Genomic DNA, 23,574 nt, shown 5'->3' on the forward strand with positions numbered 1-23,574 from the left:
CTGGTTTTTTTTATTTTAATAGCATTGGGCTGTTTATTACACTAGTCCCCAAAGTTTTATAATAACGTTTTCCTATGCGTTTGCTTAATAACTTTAATAACTGGTCTTTAATTTAATTTTAATTAATTGGTTCATTAAGTTTAGTGTCTAAACGTTTTAACCATTAATTGTAAATGTACAGAAAGGGTTATTGTGTGTATCATTGGGGATGTATATACATATATTTATCAGCCATTGTTTTATCCCTTTAGATCCCTGATTTATCTAGATACATTCTTTAAACATAATTACATTGTTTTTGCATAAACCACTGAACCGATTGATTTTCCATTTAAGAGATGGTTCACATAGAACCCAAGATTGTTTTAGGCTATTTCATTTCTAAAATTAAGCATTTGGATCGTTTTAGTCTCTTTTTCTGCCTAAATACAGATACCCTACATGCTATGGGCGCAACAGATAGTTATTATTAGAAGGTTTTCAAAATATATATCGAACAATTATAACCATGAGTAGCTAAGCAAAATACAAGTTAACAATATTTTTGAAAAAAAATACTAAATTATTATACATTAAAAATAGAGAAATTTATGGTTTTGTAGGTATACCTGTCAGTAATGTGGAGTTTAAGATTTATATTTTGATTTGTATATTATTATTTAACCATTTTTAAATTGCTTTTATATTTTAAAAACCCATCAATTAACAAGGAAGTTAAAGTTGTTTAAATTCTCGGACAAACGGACGGACATATCCTTATTTTTATCGCAGCTACGCTACTCATAATAAAACTGGGTGCAGCTGCTCAGTAGTTATTATTATATCTCTTATTTACATATTCATAATTTATTCAAAAATATTTCTTCACAAAAAAATATGAATAAATGTCAAATTTTCAGACTGTCACAGTTATTCTATTTAAGAAAACTTAAAAAAAAACAAGGATGACAAAAAAATCATGAAAGCTTCAAACATAGGTGGACTCTTAAAAAGATTATGCTGGCTACTCGCTGGTGAGGCAAAATTATTTTTGCGAAAAATACTCCAAAATCGAATAAAAAAATTTACAAAAATTAAATAAAATCTTAAAAGGGTTATTAACATATGATTTTGTTTAATTTTTGTAGATTTTTAATGTGCTTTTGGATGATTTTTCACAAAAATAATTTTGCCTCACTATCGAGTAACAAGTCTATCATTTTTTAAGAATCCACATCAGCTTGTTTTGAAAGTAAACAATACTTTTGTCTGCTAGAAATGTTCCTTCTTAAATTTGACGAAAAAAGGGTTCAGAATATGCTTCCATTCTTATATTTCTATTTTTAAAAATAACAGGACAATTATGTCACAATTATTTCTTAAATGTGTGGACAAAAGGACATACCATAAATGTAGAAAACCTTCGCTTTTAAAAAGGTAAATTTCACTTCCTTCAGATCAAATCATTGTTAGAAAAGTTTGGACAATGCTATTTTGTACAACCCAATTAAGATTTATTAAGAGTGTCTCAACCATGACACTTTGGTTGAGCTTGGACTTCCGAATTAGCGGGAAGTTCACGAGATCAGTTGGCGAACATACAAAACCCCCAATACCAGGAACCATCAAGATTCAACAGCAGGTTTGAATATAGATTTATTGATGAAATTATTTCAAAGACCTGAAATTACAAGATCAATTAATAAACAGAATAAAATATTATTCGTTATCTTAAAACTTTGAGCACTAAAAAAAATCTTTTTCTTTTCTTATGGTTAAAGAATCTTTGGAAACTTTGGCTTTAAAGGAAAATTATTTGGTTTAATAAATCATTGTTAAATGCAACAATAAGGCACATAAAAATTACTAAAACATATATTAATCATAATTAAGTTTCATGCTTAGCTGGCTAAAGCCTTTTTTTTAAAACTACATATAATCGTCCTATACACCATACTTCTTAATCAAATTAACAAATTCTACCTGAAGCTCTTATGGTTTCAAATCCCTGATATACTAGGGTCGTTCACACACTATGAGACCAATGATAGGCCCAATTTTGTTCTCCGAAATCTTCACACACACATGTCTCATTCAAAAGTGAAACGTGGGCGCATATAAACAATCCATGCTGCGTCACTTTATGAAGGAAAAGTCAAAAAAGACGACATTTGCGCTTAATTCTAGGATTAATGATAAGGAATTAATTTTGCACTTGATAAACACAAAGCTTCCTCGAAAAGAGGTTAAGACACACCCCCCGTTTGAAAGTCAAATTAACTTCCTTAACGAGATTCAAGGTTTTTTTGCGCTGAGCACTAGCAACATTTCTCACTAAACTCAACTCACCATAATCACATGAGAATGGCCACATCCCGAAAACGTGACAATTTTGCTCCTAACTAAATGAAACCCCGTGAAATGCATACACAATATTATACTCCTCACTAGGACTCATAATACCTCACATTTTAGGATAGAAGGATGGGGATTGGTTTGTACCATACAACATTCCATGCACATGACAATCACAAGATCACATATACAAATCCTAAAATAGACAATCCTATTAATCATGATGTTGTAAATATAACAACTATACTAAATAATAATCATTTCATAATCAATAGGTAATAAATCATTATTAATAAATCAATAAGTACCTACGAAATCAGGTCGAAATGTAAACAATAATGGTAAAATAAAACGAAATAAATCTTAGACAAGAAAATTAAGATTTATAGGTACTTAAAACTAAATTTGTTAAGCATCAAAAAGAGTAGTAAGAAAAATTTTTCAAAATCCTTGGGCAGAAAGTTTTTCAAACTTAATGAATAAGAACTGTAATATCTCAATCAACAATAAAACTTTTTAATACTTAAAGAATAGCAAAATAATAATATCTTCGTTAGAATTTTCATTGAAATTATAAAAAAAATACCAATTTTTCTTTGTAAAAAAATATGAGACTTTAAATATGAATTTTCAATCATTCCTTGATCTGAATAAAAATGTTTACTTGATTGAAATTCATATATAATTTTTTAAAAAATCTGCTAAAAAAATACTTGATTTTTTCTCTTAGAATAAATATCGAATCACGCAACCTCGACACATTTATTCATTTTTGGTAAACTTTTCAGGTAAGTTTTATAATAAATTGTACTTTTGAAAAGAAATTAAACTCAATAAAATTAAATTTGAGCAAATGAAATAGAGTAAAATTTAATCGCATTTCATTTGATTCTTATTTTAGGCATAAAAATAGGCATCTGAAAAATGTGGCTTTTTTACTAAAAAAAATCTCAATTTCCATAAAATAAGAATCAATTATTATCATAATTTTTAATAACCGCTTTTATTTTAATATCTGCGATAAAAATGAAGGAAAGGTTAATTTAAAATATGCATAGTTTATCTTAAATTAATTCTGTGATATTCATATAAATAATAATCAATATTTTAATAATATCATACATCATGCTCATTATTATAAATGCTTATCTCATAGAAAATAGAGTTTACATTTTTAAACATGAACGAAAATATATGTACCTAGGAAATAATTGCTATAAAATACTTTCTCAAGGTTTAAAATTTGTCTGAAGTCGCTAGGTACATATATTACTACGAATCTCTGCTCTCGGAATGAAGAAAAATCTTTATGCGTGGATTATTAGGAATCCTTGCCTCCGGAGTGAAAGAAAAACCTTTATTTGCTTACAAATTAAAACAAATATCTTGATTTTTTGCGATAATCTTTTTAAAATAATAATAAGAAATATTTTAAACATTATCATAATAATTTTACATGTTGTGTTCTTTACTTTAATGCATTATCTCATATGAGAATCTGAGAAATAACATTTTTTAAGCAAACGTGAACCATGAAAAAAATACCTCGAAAAATAATTTTAAAAAATCTATTTTTCTCAATCTAAAAAAAAACTGCAAAAATCATTTGGTAGTTAATACACACAAACTTTTGCTTTTCAAAATCATACTTAAAGAAACCAAAATCTTTTAAATCTGCTTTAAAAGTCTAAACAATTTTGTAGAATTTTTGTGCTTAAATATGAATAATAAAATTAGTTGAATAATGAATACTTATTCTTTGCAGAACCTTTTTAGGTTCCCTTCACAAGCTTAATATAACTTGTAATATTTTTTCTTTAAAGATCATTTTCACATAAATAGTTTATGTCGTAGATTAGATATGTGTGGTTTGAAATTTTTCAATGACTTTCTGGCGGCAACACCCGCCATATTTCCACCCGCCATTTGCAGGCCTCTTACCCTTTGTCGGGCGGCAAGGTTGGCAGCAGCCAAGTCGATTCTTGATTCATGACAGCACCAGGGCAAGTAATAAAAGTGTGACTGTCATAAAATTTAGAATCATCTACCGGTTTTTGTCCGGCCGGAACCGAAACTCCCGTCGGCTCTTGTCCGGCCAGAACCGAATTTCCTATTGGCTCTTGCCCAGCTGGAACCGAAACTCTGATCGGCTCTTGTCCAGCCGGAACCGAAACTCCCGTCGGCTCTTGTCCGGCTGGAACCGAATCATTCAGCGGCTCAATACCCGCCGTAACAATATCCTCAACGGCTACAGTAACGTTACCAATATCATCAGGAATAACTGCAGCACAACTAACATCATTATCAATAGCAGCTACGGCAGACCCAACCGGCTCATTATCAACAGCTACGGCAGTACCAACCGGCTCATTATCAACAGCTACGGCAGTACCAACCGGTTCATTATCCACCGCTACGGCAGTACTAACCGGCTCATTATCAACAGCTACGGCAGTACCAACCGGTTCATTATCCACCGCTACGGCAGCTTTATATGCAGATTTCTGCTGACCAGCTCCATAGTCAGCACTTGTACAGATAAAACCACTACCAAAAATGGTTCGCCACAACATAGACTGGCCCACTTTCTGGTAGGTTGATGGAAACACGTCAGGATGTGTATTTCCAATGATGATATCTAAGCCTCCACTAATATATGTAAATCTTTCTGGCGGCATCTTAAATATTTTAGCGGCGGTTTCCGGATGGACCGAGCGCATCTCGTTGCCACCTCCGAGGTTAGGCATAACAGCTGCCTCAAATTCTCTCAAGTTACCATCCCTGTCCTTCAGATAGAACACCACACTTCGGCAGGATGATTCACTACCGTCAGCAACAGAAATGTTTGTATATCTGCCGGTAGATTTCAGCTTCAACTTGTGGGACATCTTCTCAGATATAAGTGGTAGACTCGAACCCGAATCAAACATGACGGCGGCATGGCAGGCGCCGCCGCCAGGTGCTACAACTGGAACTATTTGCAGCAGGAAGGCACATGTGCTAGGCTCAGAACTTAATTTGTAGACTGTATTCACACTAGCACTAGCCTCATGCAACATACGACTATGATAACCGTCGCAATTATTGGTGCCACAGACACCAAGCTTATCCGATTTATTACAATTGTCAGCAGCATGACCCTCACACAGGCAGAGTTCACACAATTTATTCTGCTGGACAACTTTTTTTCGGTCAACAACATCCATCTTCTTAAATGTGGGACAACGGAAAATAGGATGTTTATCCTCGCAATTTTCAACAGGACATGCACTGTTCCACTTGGAAGCCTTGTCCTTTCCAGCCTTTCCATTCTCATTGTCACTGCGGCCAGACACTTGCGCGGCGGCAGCTCTATCACGATTTCTCTTGCCGGCGCCATTGTCATAGGACATATCACCGGCCAACATGGCACCCCTGGTCCTCTCCAGCAGTTCTACAATCTTCTGGATGTTTGGTTGGTTCATGCTACCTAGCTCCATCATAATTTTGTCTCTCAAATTTTCAGGGCACTTGTCTTTAAAAATATGAATAAGAGTTAGGTGATTGTAATCCTTAGCTGCAGAACCAACGATGGCTTCTACCTCCTGCATCATGCTCTTGAAGGTAGCAATTGCGCTAACCACGTCCACAGGTTTATCCACAGGTTTCATCTTGTTCAACTTAGTTAAAATCCTCATGAACCGGCGAGTGTTTGATAAAAACATCTGATCAAGAAACGCCCATTGTTCATTATGATCTCTAATCGCTGACACTTGCTTGCGTAGTTCCGGGTTGGTTATCACCTTCTCCATACACAACATCAGACTTAACCTCTGGTCAGCAAATCCATAACCAGAGCACAGGTCCTTAAAGACCTGTTTAAAGTTTGGGTAATCCGTGTCAGTACCGTCGAACGACGGCAACAAACTGTTGTCCCAGCGCCCATACTGCGGGTTGGAACTCCGAATGTCCACGGCAGACATACTTCTGGAGAGAATGGCAGGTGTCCCACTCTCATCCAAGTTAGATGAACGACGTTCCATCTCTCTAAGCCTTCGGTACATATCACGTACTTCTTGGCGCAACTCCATGGAAATTTTAAGCACTCCCATGTCCATCTTCACCTTCTCAATGACGTCGAGGTTCTTGGCGACAGTGCTTGACCTCGCGTCGTCTGAATCATTGTCAAGCCAGTACAGAATTTTTGTACACTGCTCCAACGACGCATAAACTTTATCTGCAACAGTTTTCTGCTCACTAGCTTCATCCAAATCACGCTTGAACTCGCGCAGCTCACTAGTATCCACGGCAGGTTTTAGACTTTTTATTAGGTCAGATTGATCCTTGACCTCACTAAAAATGTCACGAATTGATTTTAAATTCACATTTTCACATGAACTAAAACTTTGGCAGGCTTTTAGATTTTCATAAAACACTTTTATCTGTTCGTCAAACACCTCTAGCCTTTCATTGCCAATAGCGATAGCTCGCTCAATTTTCTGCTTTTTAGTGAGCACCATATTGATTCACTAGGTAGTTATTTCACAGAAAAATTGTCAATGTTTTTTTGCATCAATACACTATATGCTATTGATTTATTGAAGAATGCTAACGCCTATTCTTCAGATTCTTTGAAGAATGCTAATGCCTATTCTTCAGAACCATTTGAAATTGCTTGTGCAGCGCCTTCAACCATCAGGTTATTTGAAATTCGCTTGTGCAGCTCCTTCAAACTCCATTCATTCGAAATTGCTTGTGCAGCTCTTTCTTTTTTGCATCAATAATCTAGATGCTATTGATCTCTTGATGAATGCTAACGCCTATTCATCAGATATTTTGAAATTGTCTCAACCATGACACTTTGGTTGAGCTTGGACTTCCGAATTAGCGGGAAGTTCACGAGATCAGTTGGCGAACATACAAAACCCCCAATACCAGGAACCATCAAGATTCAACAGCAGGTTTGAATATAGATTTATTGATGAAATTATTTCAAAGACCTGAAATTACAAGATCAATTAATAAACAGAATAAAATATTATTCGTTATCTTAAAACTTTGAGCACTAAAAAAAATCTTTTTCTTTTCTTATGGTTAAAGAATCTTTGGAAACTTTGGCTTTAAAGGAAAATTATTTGGTTTAATAAATCATTGTTAAATGCAACAATAAGGCACATAAAAATTACTAAAACATATATTAATCATAATTAAGTTTCATGCTTAGCTGGCTAAAGCCTTTTTTTTAAAACTACATATAATCGTCCTATACACCATACTTCTTAATCAAATTAACAAATTCTACCTGAAGCTCTTATGGTTTCAAATCCCTGATATACTAGGGTCGTTCACACACTATGAGACCAATGATAGGCCCAATTTTGTTCTCCGAAATCTTCACACACACATGTCTCATTCAAAAGTGAAACGTGGGCGCATATAAACAATCCATGCTGCGTCACTTTATGAAGGAAAAGTCAAAAAAGACGACATTTGCGCTTAATTCTAGGATTAATGATAAGGAATTAATTTTGCACTTGATAAACACAAAGCTTCCTCGAAAAGAGGTTAAGACAAAGAGTGACTAAAGTTTTATAAGCCAACGAATCAGAGCAAGTGTTAAAAGACCAGTATAATTTACAATTCAATGTCCCCTCCCTCCCTAGTTGCCAAGTATTAAAGTGTTAAACTTTTCAATACATTGAGTCTGTCTGTGTGTCTTGTCTTTAAACGTTTTTTACAACTGCATTGCGACTTGTGGCCTATATTTCTGATTTAGTTTTCAATTAGGATGAATTTTCCAGCTTAATTTTATATTCTATGGTGTCTTTGCATATTAAGAAATCAGATACCTTTAAATATGCATAATCAAGTGTTCATACGTTTCTACCAATAACATAATAATAGTGCTATTATATACAGGGTGGGGCACATAAATCCGGACTTTTTTTAAAACGGCCATAGCGTCAAGACTACTTGACCGATCAGGACGTTTGACCCCACTATAAAAAGCTTAGGTAATGACCTTTTTACCCATACAAATCTTTGGACGATGTAGGAAGTGTACTCCAAGCTGACCGTGCATATGTTCAACTAGGCAAATTCGAAATGCGCACGTTGCTCATGAAACTTGCTGAAGGTACTGTTAGATACATAAGTTAGGTACTAAAAATTACTAATGCTATCCATCCAAGTTAGCTTGGCCGTAGTACTTTGGAAAATTGACACATAGCCACAGTGCTTTCGAAGGTGCTTTGACTTTAGTGTCAGAACCTAAATTGGGACATAGTGCATTTCATTACCCTAGGTTAGGTAACTTCATTTCACTTTTCAATAAAATCTAAAATGCAGCCGTTTTTGAGAAAATTAGATTTGAAAATTTTAAGTTCAATTTTCACCCACTAGGAGTTACCGCATATTCATGACAAGAAAAGCAAAGATTCTTAATTTAAAATTTTGAACAACTTTGCTTTTATAAAGTTTTTCATAAAACCACTCCTAAAGTGAGTTATTTAATGGCCATTTTTATCAACTGCTTTGCTAAGGTCACGGAAATTCAGCCTTAAATAAATCATATATAGAGAGGTTTTATGACTGACTTTATAAAAGCAAAGTTGTTCCAAATTTTAAATAAATAATCTTTGCTTTTCTTGTCATGATTATGCGGTAACTCCTAGTGGGTGAAAATTGAACTTGAAATTTTTAAATCTAATTTTCTCAAAAACCGCTGCATTTTAGATTTTATTGAAAAGTGAAATGAAGTTACCTAACCTAGGGTAATGAAATGCACTATGTCCCAATTTAGGTTCTGACACTAAAGTCAAAGCACCTTCGAAGGCACTGTGTAGCAGATTGTGAGATGTCAAAAACGTCAAAATCTTGAAAATTTCACGATTTTCCTCTTCAGGGACCTATATGGAACCTTGATTCTCGTTTTAGACTATAGGTTGCGTTGACAACCCTAGCTAAATCTTCGTGTCATTTCCAAAAATGTAAAGAACGTCGTTCTAGCTCAACTGTGGCCTAAATAAGAGCCGCCATGTCGAAGGGTAGCTTGAAAGATGTTAATTTGGATCCTGCGATTACTCACCTCCCTAAGGAAATGTGGCCTCCCAGCAGCCCGATCTTAGTTCAATGAACTTTTGGGCCTGGGGCTACTTTGAAGCATGCACCAATAGAGGTGCTCATACCACAAAGAGCTCCCTTATTGCCACTATTAAGGAGATCTTCGCCAGCTTGGACAGGTACATTTTGACCTGGGCCTTCCGGCGGTTGAAGAAGCAGGTAGAGGCGGCGATCGATCCTGGCGGCCATTTTTATGAATAATCTAATAGTCATACACCTATCCTGCCTCCCAGTTTTTAAAATTCAATAAAATCTTTAAAATTGACGATTTTATGTTCATTTGTTTAAAAATTAGAAAAGGTCCGGATTTATGTGCCCCACCCTGTATACATTGAACAATATTTCTGTTGTATAAGAGAATGTAGTTTTAATTTGCCCTTCAAAGTTTATTAACACGGTCTGCCATTTGTTAAGTTATTTATTCAAAATTTTTCCAGCAATACCTTTAATCTACATCAGGGCAAATTTTGATTATCAAAATTGGGGGATACAATAATTTATGACAAAATATATGAACACTTTCTCTAATTTATACATTATCCTATCTATAAAGTATTAAAATGGGAGTTTGTGTGTAAATGCATGTTTTTTTTTATAGCGAAGCTGCTCGTTAATTAATTCTTGTCTGCCTATCTCTTATTTATGGGAGTGATATAAGTTATAACCCCAAACACCCCTCTTTATCGCACGCTCCTTTTAGAATCCAATCATAGAGAGTGAAAAAAACCAAGAATATATGTAAGTTTTGAAGTACAAAGGCAAGACAGGGATCTAAAGGGATATGACAAAGATCGAAAAATTGATGTACATCCCCTTTCTGTAGATAACAATTAGTGGTTGAAACGTTTGGACACTCAACTTAATAAACCAACCAGTCAAAATTCATTAAAAGTCCCCAAAGTTGTTGAGGCAAAGAATAAAAAAAACGTTATTATAAAACATTGGGGACTAGCGTAATAAACAGCCCTGAAGGCAAGTAACCTCTAAAATACTTCTTCCAAAAGTTTTATATTTTTCTTTAAAACTCGAGATAGACCCTTATTTATTTTATTTGAAATAAAATGTACTGTATAAAATTGTGCTTTTTATGGGATAAGATCTTAATTTTATTTTTAATTTATGACAGGATTAATAAAAGAGAAGCTGCGCTATTTAGATCATAAAAAGTTGTCCTTGTCTTAAACTTATGATATACTTCATTGAACATGAAAATCAAAGGATAAACAAGGATGACAACATTAATACAAACGCCAAAATCAAATCCAACTGTTTTATAATTATGACAACACGTTATGATGGAGGAAAGTAAGAGAAGCTAATGTTTATAAAAATATTACCTTCCTTAAAAGATCCAAATTTCATAATTTAACAAAAGAAAGGTTTCGTGAAAATCAAATCAAAGTAAAATTTGAAAAATGAATTTCACTTTACCAATGTATTTATTATTACTTGGATCTTATACAGGATTGTCACGTACTCTAATAAAGTAAATCTTATAGCGGGCTAAAATAACGATCTACTCCATCCCCTTCTACTTGGTATACGAAGTTACCAATAAATAGCAACCTAAATTGACAACAATTTTTCCCCTGTCATAATATCCATTGTTTTACCCTTGATTTTGAATGTAGTTCATAACAGAAATGTCAAATACAGATACAGGTCAAAATAATTCAGGTAAAAAGAATGGATGTAGAAAATACATGATTATTATGACAGGGGAAAATTGTCGTATTTCGGTTTAAGATTTTGATAACTAATAAACCGATTGAATTCTTAGGAAAGTTTCGACGATTCATGCAAAGGGCTATATTTCCATATGCCTTCCTATTAAGAGCTCTTATCTATTCTATTCTATAAGCACATCCGCTAGTATTTCATTAAAGAAAATGGAAATTTGTTTCCATCGGATAGGATCGCACTTGTTTGATTCTTGACCAATGCCAGAAAAAGAAATAAGAAGTATAAAAGTTTGAAAATCTGGCCAAATACCATAAAGACAGCAAAAATATAGACAGTAAGATATTGGGTATTCATACAAAAAGTTTAAATATTTAATGCAAAAAATATCAAAATATTTTTATTTAAAAATGTAATACATTTGTTTATCCTTTCCCATGTAAAAGAAGTAAGATATAGGTTGATTTGTCTTTTTGTTTCAAAAGATCTCTATCATAGTTATCAGAATGTCCGTATGTCCATTTTAAACATGTTGATTTTTTAACTTCATTAATAACAATTTTTTATACGATATAATTATCCAATTGATCTGTTTTTTTTTAATACTGATTCCTAGGACAACAAAGAACGATGCTATAACCAAGTCTTAAATGTAAGTATGTTCTTAAACATTATCCTGTATTTAAACATTTTTCAGCAAATTTACTTACATTTTTGTTTTGACTTTTATACATTTATATTCTCCTCATTCAGTTCTGACACTCTACAAGTGTTAATGTCCGTTTGTCCAATCGTTTCAGAGTTTCGATTTTATGGATATGGTCATCCTTGTTAATGTAAGATTTTTGTTACAAATCTATCTAGATATTGAAGTTCAATGTCATACAAACATCACATGATTCATAGCAATAACATTGCTAAATTGCAACTCTACATTAAGTAAAATGAAAGGAACACTAAGGCCTAGTTACTCTTTTCTAATATAGTCTAAGTAAGATATATGGAGAACTTTGAATATTATTAAAAAATAATACACCTTTTTTTTGAATTAATAAGAATATAATATTTGAAAATTATCAAACCAATTGACTTCTTTACTTTAAAACTTGATTGTTTTGTTTTTGGTTTAGAAGAACGATTCATTGAAAAGGAAAATCGTTTTTTTCAAAAAGTCGAACATTAGATTTTATAAGATAAATTGATCAAATAGAGAAATAAAATCATTCTCAGTACGTTTTAAAGAAACTGTTTTTGGCAAGGTTTTCAAAACTGTTGGTTAATGTTCTTGCAATAGTCTTACAGAAAGTCCTCCAAGGGTTATTCGTAGCACAGCAATTATATTACTGATGTATGTCCATCCGTTCTCTGCCAGCAAAAAATATCTGTCCGTACTACGTAGCGCAGCTATTCTTTATAAAATTAAGGTATGTCAGTCATATCTTCATGTAACTGTTGGTTAATTTTCTTGCCATCATTTTATATAAAGTAGTAAAGTTTTTTTTGTCCGAAGCTTAAGATTTTAATAACTACTGAACCGATTTAATTCTTTATTTATAAGAAGCTTTAAATAGGTCCTGGGATGGTTTTGGACTATCTTTATGCTATTTTCGTCTCATCGCCTCTGTTTAGAATAAAAAAGCCCCTAGATGTATTCATACAAAAATCCGTCAGGAAATATTTTACCCGTGTTGTGTTTACTCTATAATTAATTCTTTTGATCTGTTTTCGCCAACAAAAAAATATTACAAAAAGTTAAAACCCTACTTTATGGACATAATAGTCATGTAATAGTTATTTCTCGCATCGTATTATAAACGGCTTTCCGCGGATATAGAATGTACAATTATAAGATTAAAACCAGTTTTTTTTAGCTCCGAGGTGCCGAAGGCACGGGCAAAAAAACTGGTTTTAATCTTATGATTGTACATTTTAATATTCGTAGAAAGCTGGATATAATACGATGCTAGACATAGTTTTTTCGTATGGATGAGAACCGGTTCTTATCCAACGGATTCGAATGAATACGAGAAAATTACTTATTGAGCTTAAACTTAATAGGAACAGTCCCTGGTAGGAACCAAAGATTTCAAACTATAACATACCTAAAATGGTTTTATAAAATAATTTAAAATTTCATATAATATCAGATTAAAGAGAAATACGAATTTTGTGAAGCGTTTTTGATGTTAAATAAGAAAAAAGTCTTTTAAAATAAAAATGCTGCAAAATGCTGTTTTGGATAAAATAAAAGTTGTTGCTTATTTATACAGGGAATAGGATGCATTTTACAAAATGACATGATATTAGCGGCTACGCCCCTAGAGGCCTCTAGGGACACGTAAACTATTTTCTTTTCAATCTATTCTTAGATCAGCTGTTTCATAAAACCATATCTATATAGTTATAATTTTTTTTTTTAGTTTTGGCTATTTCTCTTGGTAGGGTAGTGATACCCTTCCAAAAATATCAAAACCTTCTCGGGACCTATGGGAAGATACACTGTAAAAAAAATCCATATCGGTTCAGTGATTAGCGAGATTCTTAGGTACAAAAGGACAGACTTACAGATATTCAGTCAGAGATCCTGTTTCTTTTCTATAGGGATAATCAAGATGACAAACAATTGAATTATATTTAAATTTTGCGTTGACCATATGACATCACGTTTGAAAATAAATTATTGCAATGGGACGTTGCCGTTCCTGCAACTGGCAGAAATACAGTGGATGTATTTTTGTCAAAATTGTTTGTCTAGATGTAAATTCGACAGTAAATTGTTATATATCGTAGGTATGCTGACAAATATACATCTAACACAGGCATTTAAACATCCAAAATTGTCAATTATACATCTATTTCTTGCCAATTTCACATCTAAACTTTTTTATATGTCATAAATACATCCTGTACATTTTTATCAATATATAATAAACAATAGTAAACTGTATAGTAGTAGTTACCTTTTATAATACAAGTAAGGATTTTAATTCCCATTTATCTTAAAAGTGTATTTTCTCAATATGAAACTTCAAAAAACATTGTGTTTTTAAAACTAATAATTTTTGTAATAAGTTGTACTAAAACAGTAGCTTTTAGTCTTATTAGAATACAAATGACAAAAATCTGCAACAATCTACGTTTAAAGACATAAAACAGGAAAAAGTATTTGAATAAAGTTCATGTCTCAACAGACATATTTAAATAAAAAAAATTAATGTAGGATAAAACGTGTTCTACAATTTGTCTCATGTTCAATAAAAAATTATACTAAATAGGTACAAAAAATAATATTGCATCAAAATAACTAAATTGCTATAAATAAACCAGGAATAAAGGCAAAGGTAAATATTTTTTTTTACTTTAATAATTTTGCAGTATGAATTAGCTTTCCTCAAAGATTGTAATTTTACAGAAATATATTTTAATCCTTTTTTTTCATACATTTATCTTTGGTGATTTATATTTTATTTCATTGTTTTTAAAACCTAGCAGACGAAAGCTGTAATGTTTTTCTTTTTGGTATAAGACTTTCTTGATTGGGGAAGAAAAGATGAAATGAGATGTGCAATTAATATCAATTTAATATAATCCAACATTTTTTTAAATTATGAATTATTATTTATCTATCTTTAATCTTTAATAAAGTTACTGCAATATAATTCCAAAATAAATAATAATAATAAAAAATATTGACTGCACCTACTATACAGTTCACTATTGTTTATTATCAATTAAAATGTATAGGATGTATTTATGACATATAAAAAAGTTTAGATGTAAAATTGGCAAGAAATAGATGTAAAATTGACAATTTTGGATGTATAAATGCCTGTGTGAGATGTATTTATGGCGGTTACTTTAAGTATGGCTGTATTTTTGGCAGAGTTTTTTACATTTTGACAAAAAAACATCCAGCTGTATTTCTGCCAGTTGCAGGAACGCCATGTACCCATTGCAATGCAATGTCTTATCCCTGATCAACGTGTTTTTTTTCAGGGAGGGAGGGGACATTGGACTGAAATTACATTTGTTTCTAAAGTTTTAGAACATTATCTTTTTGGTTGGCTCAAGAACTTCTATTGAATTGTGATTGGTTGCTTCCAAACCAGAAGTGTCCAAACGTTTCAACAAATTAATATTATTTTAATCGTCTTAAGGAATAATTTAGTTTATCACCATCGGGGATGTATATCAATTTATCGCCTACTGTCATATCCCTTCATATTCTGAAATTCTATTTAGTTTGCCATAAAAAGAGCAAATATTTACAATTTTTTTTCTTCACGCCAAACCCTCTTCTTTAAGTTTTAGCAGAAAAAATTATTGGTTGATTTATTTTGCAATCCTTCGAAGCGCACCTTCTTACAATTAAGGCAACACAATGGTTGAATATTAAAATATACATGTTATTTAGGTAATTCCAGGAATTTAAAGTTATAAGACAATTGCCAATAAATTAATGTACATCCCCAATGATGTACGTTATCCCATCTGTAGATTAAAATTAATGGTTGAAAGGTTTAAACACCCAACTTGATGATCCGACCAATATTGATTTTTAAAAAGTCCCCAAAGTTGTATAGTCAGCGAATAAGAAAACGTTATTACAAAACTTTGGGGATTCCTGTAATAAACAGCTTAATGTCCCCTCCCTCCCTGGGACAAATTAATCTTTACCCCAATGCAAGTTAAAATAGGAAGTAGTTTTCCGTTTATTTGTCTATTATTACTTATATCAAGTTAGAATAGGTTATATTGGGTACCACAGATACAGGGCTATACCCACAGGGGTTAGGCACAGGAAAATCTCCATCTTATTTTTAATTTATTAAAAAAATTCTGAGTGGGTCATCAGGGCTCAACTGACAATTTGTGTGAAAGAACCAAATTATGCTCTACTTTGGATTTTTCGATCCTGTATTTCTTTTTTAAATGAAAGGATTATCTTTCTATTTTCTGTCTTTTTTAAAAGCGAAGCTTTTCTATTAAAAGCCAAGCTATTCTATAATTAGGGTCGGTCCGTCCATCCGTAACGGATACCTTTTTTTCGTTAATTTAGGCATGTTAGAATTGTCCTATCGATTTCAAACTTTGCATGGTGATTCCTGCAGTAGTTAGGTACGATTTAGAAAGCGTAGCAACTCTATAATCATTACCAAAATGTCTGTACGTCCATTTTAAACATGTTCATTTTTTTTACTTTTTTAACAACAATATGATCTAATTATCCGATTGATCTGATTTTTTGTATACTGATTCCTGGGACAACAAAGTACAATATTACAAGCGAAGCAACTCTATAATTAGGTCCTAAAATGTAAGTATGTCCTTAAACATTATTCTGTATCAAGCAGTTTTTCAACTTACAATTTTGCAACGACTCTTATACATTTATATTCTGATTATTCAGTTCTGACACTTTACAAGTGTTAATGTCTGTTTGTCCTATCGTTTCAGCGCTTCGCTATTGTGGATGTTGTCATCCTTGTTATCTTATTTTCTATGAGAGTCGTATTTAGATAAATTGGTTTTGGTTTTCAATTATCTAATCACTCTTCTCCCCTCTCTCCCCCTTTTATATTTCTTAGGTGGGGTACTTTTGTCGTCTTGAAGGATTTATAAGACGTTGCAAATTAAGTTTTTTTTAGTTAAATGATATATTGTTTATCTTAATAATAATAATAGTTATTTCTCGCATCGTATTATAAACGGCTCTCCGCGGATATAGAATGTACAAAAATAAGATTAAAACCAGTTTTTTAGTCCCTAGGTGCCGTAGGCACGGGCTAAAAAAACTGATTTTAATCTTATGATTGTACATTTTTATATTCGTAGAAAGCTGGATATTATACGATGCTAGACATAGTTTTTTCGTATGGATGAGAACCGGTTCCTATCCACCGATTCAAATGAATACGGGAAAAAAATTTTCCCTCAAAGTGCCGAGCAATCCCAGACCTTCCCCAATAATTTCAAATTAAAATATTAGGGCTAACCACTGAACTACTTTAGCTTTCCAGAATGTTTTTAAGCTACTTTGTTTATACTTAGATTCAGGATGGTTTTAGGCTATTTTTCTACATCCTCCTTAAAGTCAATAGAGCTAGATAACACAGTTTTAGAAATAAGCTCACAGAATACTTCAAGACAACAAAGGTTTCCTCTCCCCCATTACCCCATCCATTTTCTGTCCCCCTTTCATTTTCTTTTTTATTTGTAATCTAAGTGAATTGATTGGAGCACTCAAATCAAATTAAATCAAATGGAAAATCTTTTGTTATTCTTCTTCTAACAGGGACAACTTGGCAATTATGTCCAAAAGTAGCGCAGCCGCTACAAGCTAAAAATAGATAAAACAAACAGTAACTTGTGATATAGTTATATCATGGACAATCTGAGAAAGGAATGGCGTAGATTCTGTCTCTTTTAGAAAATGTTGAGACTGTTAAAACTCTATGACATATAGTACGTACTGACAAATAGACAGACATAGCCTAATATAGATCAGCATAATTGCTACAAAAGAAAAAGTGTAAGAATAATAGAACTTTAACTGCATTTTTTTAAAAAACCTTTTAAAAAATAAAATTAGTTTTAGAATTACATTATTTTTGAGAACTAATAATTTTGAGTGTTAGTATATTCTTTTTTTGATAACTTTAGATATGGTTTAAACTTAAACATAAAATGCTAAACATTAGAGACAGGACACTGGAAGAGATGCTACACATCTAAAAGCCAATAAGCCCTCTGTTTCTAACTAATATTGTTTTTACAAAGCTAACATGATATATGATAGAATATTTACCAGTATACAAACACACTGACTCTGCACATATATTCTTAAACAATATGCTATGGATGGAGATGGAGAAGTAATGACTCCCCCACAAAAAAATGTAATAGATTTTACTTTTTCCATCTCTCATAAAGATTTACACCTCAACAAAGTTAGGGGGGGGGGGGGGGGGCTTAAAGCGCTTAGTTTTTACAAATCAGGTGAATTTTACTTATTAAACACCCAAAACGTTTTTTTAACTACCAGAAAAATTTTAAGGGAAATTCTTAACCCCATACCCCCATACCAAAACTCTTATAGATTTAGTGTAATAACTTTAGCACAGCAACTCTATAACTAATATAATCTATCAGGTAGACAAATAAATCTGGAAATGTCCTACTTTATAGAAAGTATTACAAAATGTGAATAGATAGCCAGAGACAAATTTACTTTCTCTAGAGGGGGCCAATCCTTAAATATAGTAAACCAAAAAAAGTAATCGGATTAAATAGAAAAAGAAAGATAAACTATTCTCAAAAACTTTAATTCTCATGGATATAAATATTCCACAAAATATGAGCAATTAGCCAAGACATTTATTGACCAATAAGATATATTGAATAAAGTAATGATTTAATATTTATAAGTATCAGACTATCAGATTTAAGTATTGTTCTGTCCAATTGTTTTGCTTATTGGATAGAAACCATTAGAAAGAACATTTTGAAGACTTATTGGTAATTTAGTTTATTGTATGTGCAGGTATTTAAGTATCGACTCATTAGTGATATGGTGTTTTGAATAGAAACCACCAGGGAGACAATTTTTATGTATTGGACTGATGGGTGATGTGGTGTATTGGATAGAAACCCAAAGGGAGAACATTTTGAAGTATTGGAATGTGTTGTGATTAAGTAAATTGGTTAAGAAATTTTTTAATTATCGGACTGGTTGGTGATTTGGTGTATTAGATAAAAACCCAAAAGGAAAACATTTTGAAGTATTAAACTGTATTGTGGCTTATTGTATTGGATAAGAAAATATTTAAGTACTAGACTGATTGGTGATTTGGTGTATTGGATAGAAACCCATTGAGTAGAAACCATCAGGAAAATAATTTTTAAGTATTAGACTGTGTAGTGATACATTGTATTGGATAATAAAATATCGGACTCATTAATGATTTAAAAGAATCGGAAAAAATATTTTAATATCAGACTGATTGGTGATTTGGTGTATTGGATAGAAACCCAAAGGGAGAAAATTTTGAAGTATTGAACTGTGTTGTGATTCTGTGTAATAGTTAGGAAAATTTTTAAGTATCGGACTGATTGGTGATTTGGTGTATTGGATAGAAACCCCCAGGGAGAAAATAGCCTAGCCATACCTAGCTAACCATAGACAGGAACAATTATTATCAAGAAATATTATATTAACCAGTTATTAGAATAATCAGTGAAATTAACTAAAATCATAAACAATAAAGGATTTTAAAATCATGTAAAAATTGACTTTGATGTATACTAAATGAAAAGGTTATAATAACATAGGATTAAAATTGACTTTTTTGAATTATAAAAATATTCAAAATTGAACTTAAAGAAGTTTTTAAATAAATTTTCATAATATCATTCTTTTTTTATTGTGCTTTGCTTTATCCTTTCACTAGCGGCTGCGGCTCTAGGATCTAGGCGCTTTGTATTCGTGGGAGAAGAAAAATATTCTAAATCATTAAAAGTAAAACTTAAAAGAGCATTAAACCATCCTAGGACATTTGTGAAGATTCTCTCAAATTTATAACTCAATCGGTTCAGTGGTTAAAACAAACAAATCCTTTCTTCTTTTTTAACATTTTTATGTGAAGAAAAAAAGTGGCATAAGAAGACTTATTAATAGTACCCAATGTTTTTAATGTAAATAATGTGATAATTAACTTTGGGTATACGTATAATTTATTGCAGTCTAAGGTTCCCCTCCTCCCCGAGAAAAGGTGCAACAAGGTTTTATAAAACTTTTGGTATCATAATTTACAGTCCAATATCCCCTACCTTCCTAAGATTATAGATAAAAATACTAATTACATCGCAGTGACATATTAAGTTTTACTCTGTTTGTTATTGAATTAGTTGTACTATAACATAAACAACGATAACAACATCCATAAGTAGCGAAGCACAAAAAATTATGGATGAATAAACGGAGAAAGTTTTAAAATGCAGATGTTCAGAAGACATTAATCAAATAAAATCTTCAAATATAATTTTTAAAAAATTCTGTCTTCTTGATTAGCAGCCAAAAAATTACGTTCCCAACTAAACGTACCTGACTGATGGATATTTTGAATAACATAGTAGCTTCGCTACTCAAAATAGGTGGGTTATTATCCTGGGACCAATATAAATGTTTTCATAAAAAAATGAGGAATTATTATATTTTGCTCCTATAGTTACTATAATATACTTTCATTGCTGATAAAAATTACATAATACTATTCATGAAACCCAAACTTTTTGTTTTAAATATTGTTATTTTCAGTTGCAATACCACTGCTTGTTTGCCTGTATATTTTCCCCTGACAAAAAACGCATTTTCTTGTCATAATCTATTGGTTATATACATTATCCTAAAACTAAACATCTACAAATCTACTTTAAAAATGGTTACTTGGGCGACTGCCTAACTTTAAGTGCAATGTTTCGGGTATAGTCCTTTCCACGACATCCCTCCATAAGGAGCGATTCTTCGTATTTTTAAAATGGCTTTTTATAGGTTATTTTAGGTTAGGTTAGGTTATATTGTGTTAGGTGATTGCCCCACAGGGTTAGGTAATTGGCCCCGCAGGGTTAGAGCCCCCCGCAGGGGCTAGAAATAGGAGAAAAGCTACTGTGAAAAATACGAAGAATCGCTCCTTATGGAGGGATGTCGTGGAAAGGACTATACCCAATGTTTCTTTCGAATTTTTTCTCCTTTTTTACTTTACTAGTGGCTTCGCCCCTAGCCTCTAGGGGCTTTTTTTCTGAAGGTTCAGGTGAGAATTTTAAAAATTTTGTTTACATTTTTTTTAGATATTTTCTGTATTTGATAACATTTTATAACTCTTTATATCATTTTATAACTCTTTATAACATTTTATAACTCTTTATATCTTTTTATATTTATTTATATTGATTTATATTATTTTAAACCTTTGAATTTTTCTTTTTTTTATTGTTTTTTAAATTTCTTTAATTTTTAATTTTTAATTAGCCATTAGCCATTTTGGGGCTTCGCCCCTACAGGAGAAGGAAGTTTTCACAATCTTTTTGAATTTGATAAAACAAAGTTTAAAAGAAGAAAAGAAATTTAAAAAGAAGAAAAATAATTGAAAATATAAAGAAAATATAAAAAAGTATAAAAAAATATAAAAAGAAAAAAAAATTATAAAAATATATAAAAACATAAAAAACATTAAAATTAGAAAAAAATATGAAAAAAAAAATTTTGGGGGGGAAATTTTCATTTTTTGGGGGGGGTTTGGGGTGTCCCACCCCCCAAGAAAATAGCTTAAAACCACCACAGGACCAATAGGTATATACCCTGAAGAGTAGAATCCAATCGGTTCAGTGGTTACCGAGAACTTAAGCTTCAGACGGACAGACAGACGGACGGACGGACAGACATCATTCTACTTTTTATTATAGATGACGCTTTACAGAACTTTTATATAACTGATATACTCTTTTCTAAAACTTATTTTGTCAAAACTTAAGAATCTTAGGGATAAGACAATGGAAGATAAATTGATTTACAAGACCATTAATGATAAACAAATTTACCCTTTCTGTAGATGATTTAGATTAAACATAGTTGGAAAAGTTTTCGCACGGATTGTTTTTTTAAACCGAAAAAAGTTTTGATTATGTTCCCAACGATGTTAAGGCAAGGAATGAAAAAGCTTCTTTGAATATTTATAGTTTTTGGCGGAATATTGAAGATGATTTTCAGAATAAGTAAGAGGAAGAATCATAGAAAACATAATCTATACTATAGACTACTGACCAGGTAGCTAACCATCAAATTGTTAGATTTTAATAAATCTTCTTTTTAGTTAAATCCTTTGTCAAGTTGTATCCTTCATTTTTTTAAATAAGGAAAAATTCTTTATTAGATGTGTTGGCTTTTCACCATATCCAATTTTCCGCAAGAGCTCCTAGTTTAAATAAAACCCATCCAGAAAATATTTTGTAAATTTTTCTGAACACATTTTCAGATAGATATTCACCTACTGCACTTTTAAGGATCAATTTACTTTTTATCCACTTTCTTATTTCTTTATCTAAATAGATTTTTACTCTTTTTGTTAACCTTTAGATAAAGTGACTTTGGAATGTAAATTAAACTAGTACCCAAAGTTTTGGATGCTTTTAATAAATTTTGGTTGGTTAGTTCCAAACTAGTCCAAATTTTTCAACTGAGAATTCTAATCTTTACAAGGAGTAATATTGTTTATCATCATAGGGGATGCACAACAATTGTCTTATCCCTTAGGACCCCTTTAGTTTACTATATTCAACATAGGTTATTGAAGTTCTATATTTTCTTTCTATGTAAATAACCAAATGAGCCAATAACCTCATTTATTTTTTTCCTGTTTATTTTTTTGTAGATATGTATATATGATACTCAGTCAAACTGTAACGTGGTTATTATATCATTATCAAATTTAGCATGTCAGACATCACCACCTTTATTATTATTTATTTCCCTAATAAATCCTTTCGGGCACTGAACTTCCCCAATTAATTTTGAAATAAATTGAAAAGAAAGGGGGCGGTGAGTAGTTATTTTCCTACGCCTAGTCCCTGCAGGAGGGGAGGGGGTCCTTAACATGCGGGGTACACAGTACCCTATCTAACCTAACCTAACCTGATCTTAAATAAAACACGAAGAACTATCCTCCCCTATATTAATATATTAGAAAAAAGCGAGGGGAGAAGGGTTTCTGTGCCTGACTAGTCGATATGAGGGAAACCGTCATTTATTTTTAATTTCATGGAAACATGTTTTAAACCTTTATTTAATGTCACAGGGAAGAAAAGGACAATCAGTTTTTAAAATTTACAACCCTTCGTTTCCCCCAATTCTACATATAAGACATTTAAGATTAATTACCACTTAAATTGTCTTATCCCTGACTATCTGTTTTTAAAAGCGAAGCTTTTCTATAATTAGGGTCGGTCCGTCCGTACGTCCGTCACAGAGAGTTAGCTCTTTTCATTAATTTAGGCATGTTAGAATTGTCCTATCGATTTAAAACTTTGCATGGTGATTCCTGTAGTAGTTAGGTACGATTTAAAAAGCGTATAAACTCTATAATCATTACCAGAATGTCCGTACGTCCATTTTAAACATGTTCATTTTTTTACTTTTTTAACAACAAATTTTTATGTGATCTAATTATCCAATTGATCTGATTTTTCGTATACTGATTCCTGGGACAACAAAGTACAATATTATAAGCGAAGCAACTCTATAATCAAGTCCTAAAAATGTAAGTATGTCCATAAACATTAACCTGTATCAAGCAGTTTTTCAACAAATTTACTTATAATTTTGCTTCGACTCTTATACATTTATATTCTGCTTATTCAGTTCTGACAAAATACAAGTGATAATGTCCGTTTGTCTTACCGTTTCAG

General features: G+C 31.9%; 2 protein-coding genes across 6 annotated transcripts in view; both read right to left on the reverse strand.

Annotated features, from left to right (window-relative positions):
* The window catches only part of dop (microtubule-associated serine/threonine (MAST) protein kinase dop), a 256,094-nt gene that overhangs the window by 162,229 nt on the left and 70,291 nt on the right, over nt 1-23,574 (reverse strand). The window lies entirely within an intron of this gene.
* Nucleotides 4,814-7,898, reverse strand: LOC145318034 (uncharacterized). The gene is made up of 3 exons (XM_080159346.1): nt 7,616-7,898; nt 5,111-7,313; nt 4,814-4,863 (listed from the first exon to the last, which is right to left on the reverse strand). Exons 2-3 carry the CDS (start codon nt 6,831-6,833, stop codon nt 4,814-4,816), a joined length of 1,773 nt encoding a protein of 590 aa, XP_080015472.1. The 5' UTR covers nt 6,834-7,313; nt 7,616-7,898.

Source organism: Acartia tonsa, chromosome 4 (assembly GCF_053477335.1).
Source record: "Acartia tonsa isolate MP-2025a chromosome 4, ASM5347733v1, whole genome shotgun sequence".
NCBI classification, from domain to species: Eukaryota; Metazoa; Arthropoda; class Copepoda; order Calanoida; family Acartiidae; genus Acartia; species Acartia tonsa.

Bases quoted from the DNA above. Each gene is read 5' to 3' on its own strand.
- LOC145318034 (XM_080159346.1), bottom strand. From the start codon at position 6,833: ATGGTGCTCACTAAAAAGCAGAAAATTGAGCGAGCTATCGCTATTGGC. The intron at 4,864-5,110 runs GTAACTTGAGAG...TATCTGTACAAG, and splicing joins CTATCTGAAGGACAGGGATG to TGCTGACTATGGAGCTGGTC.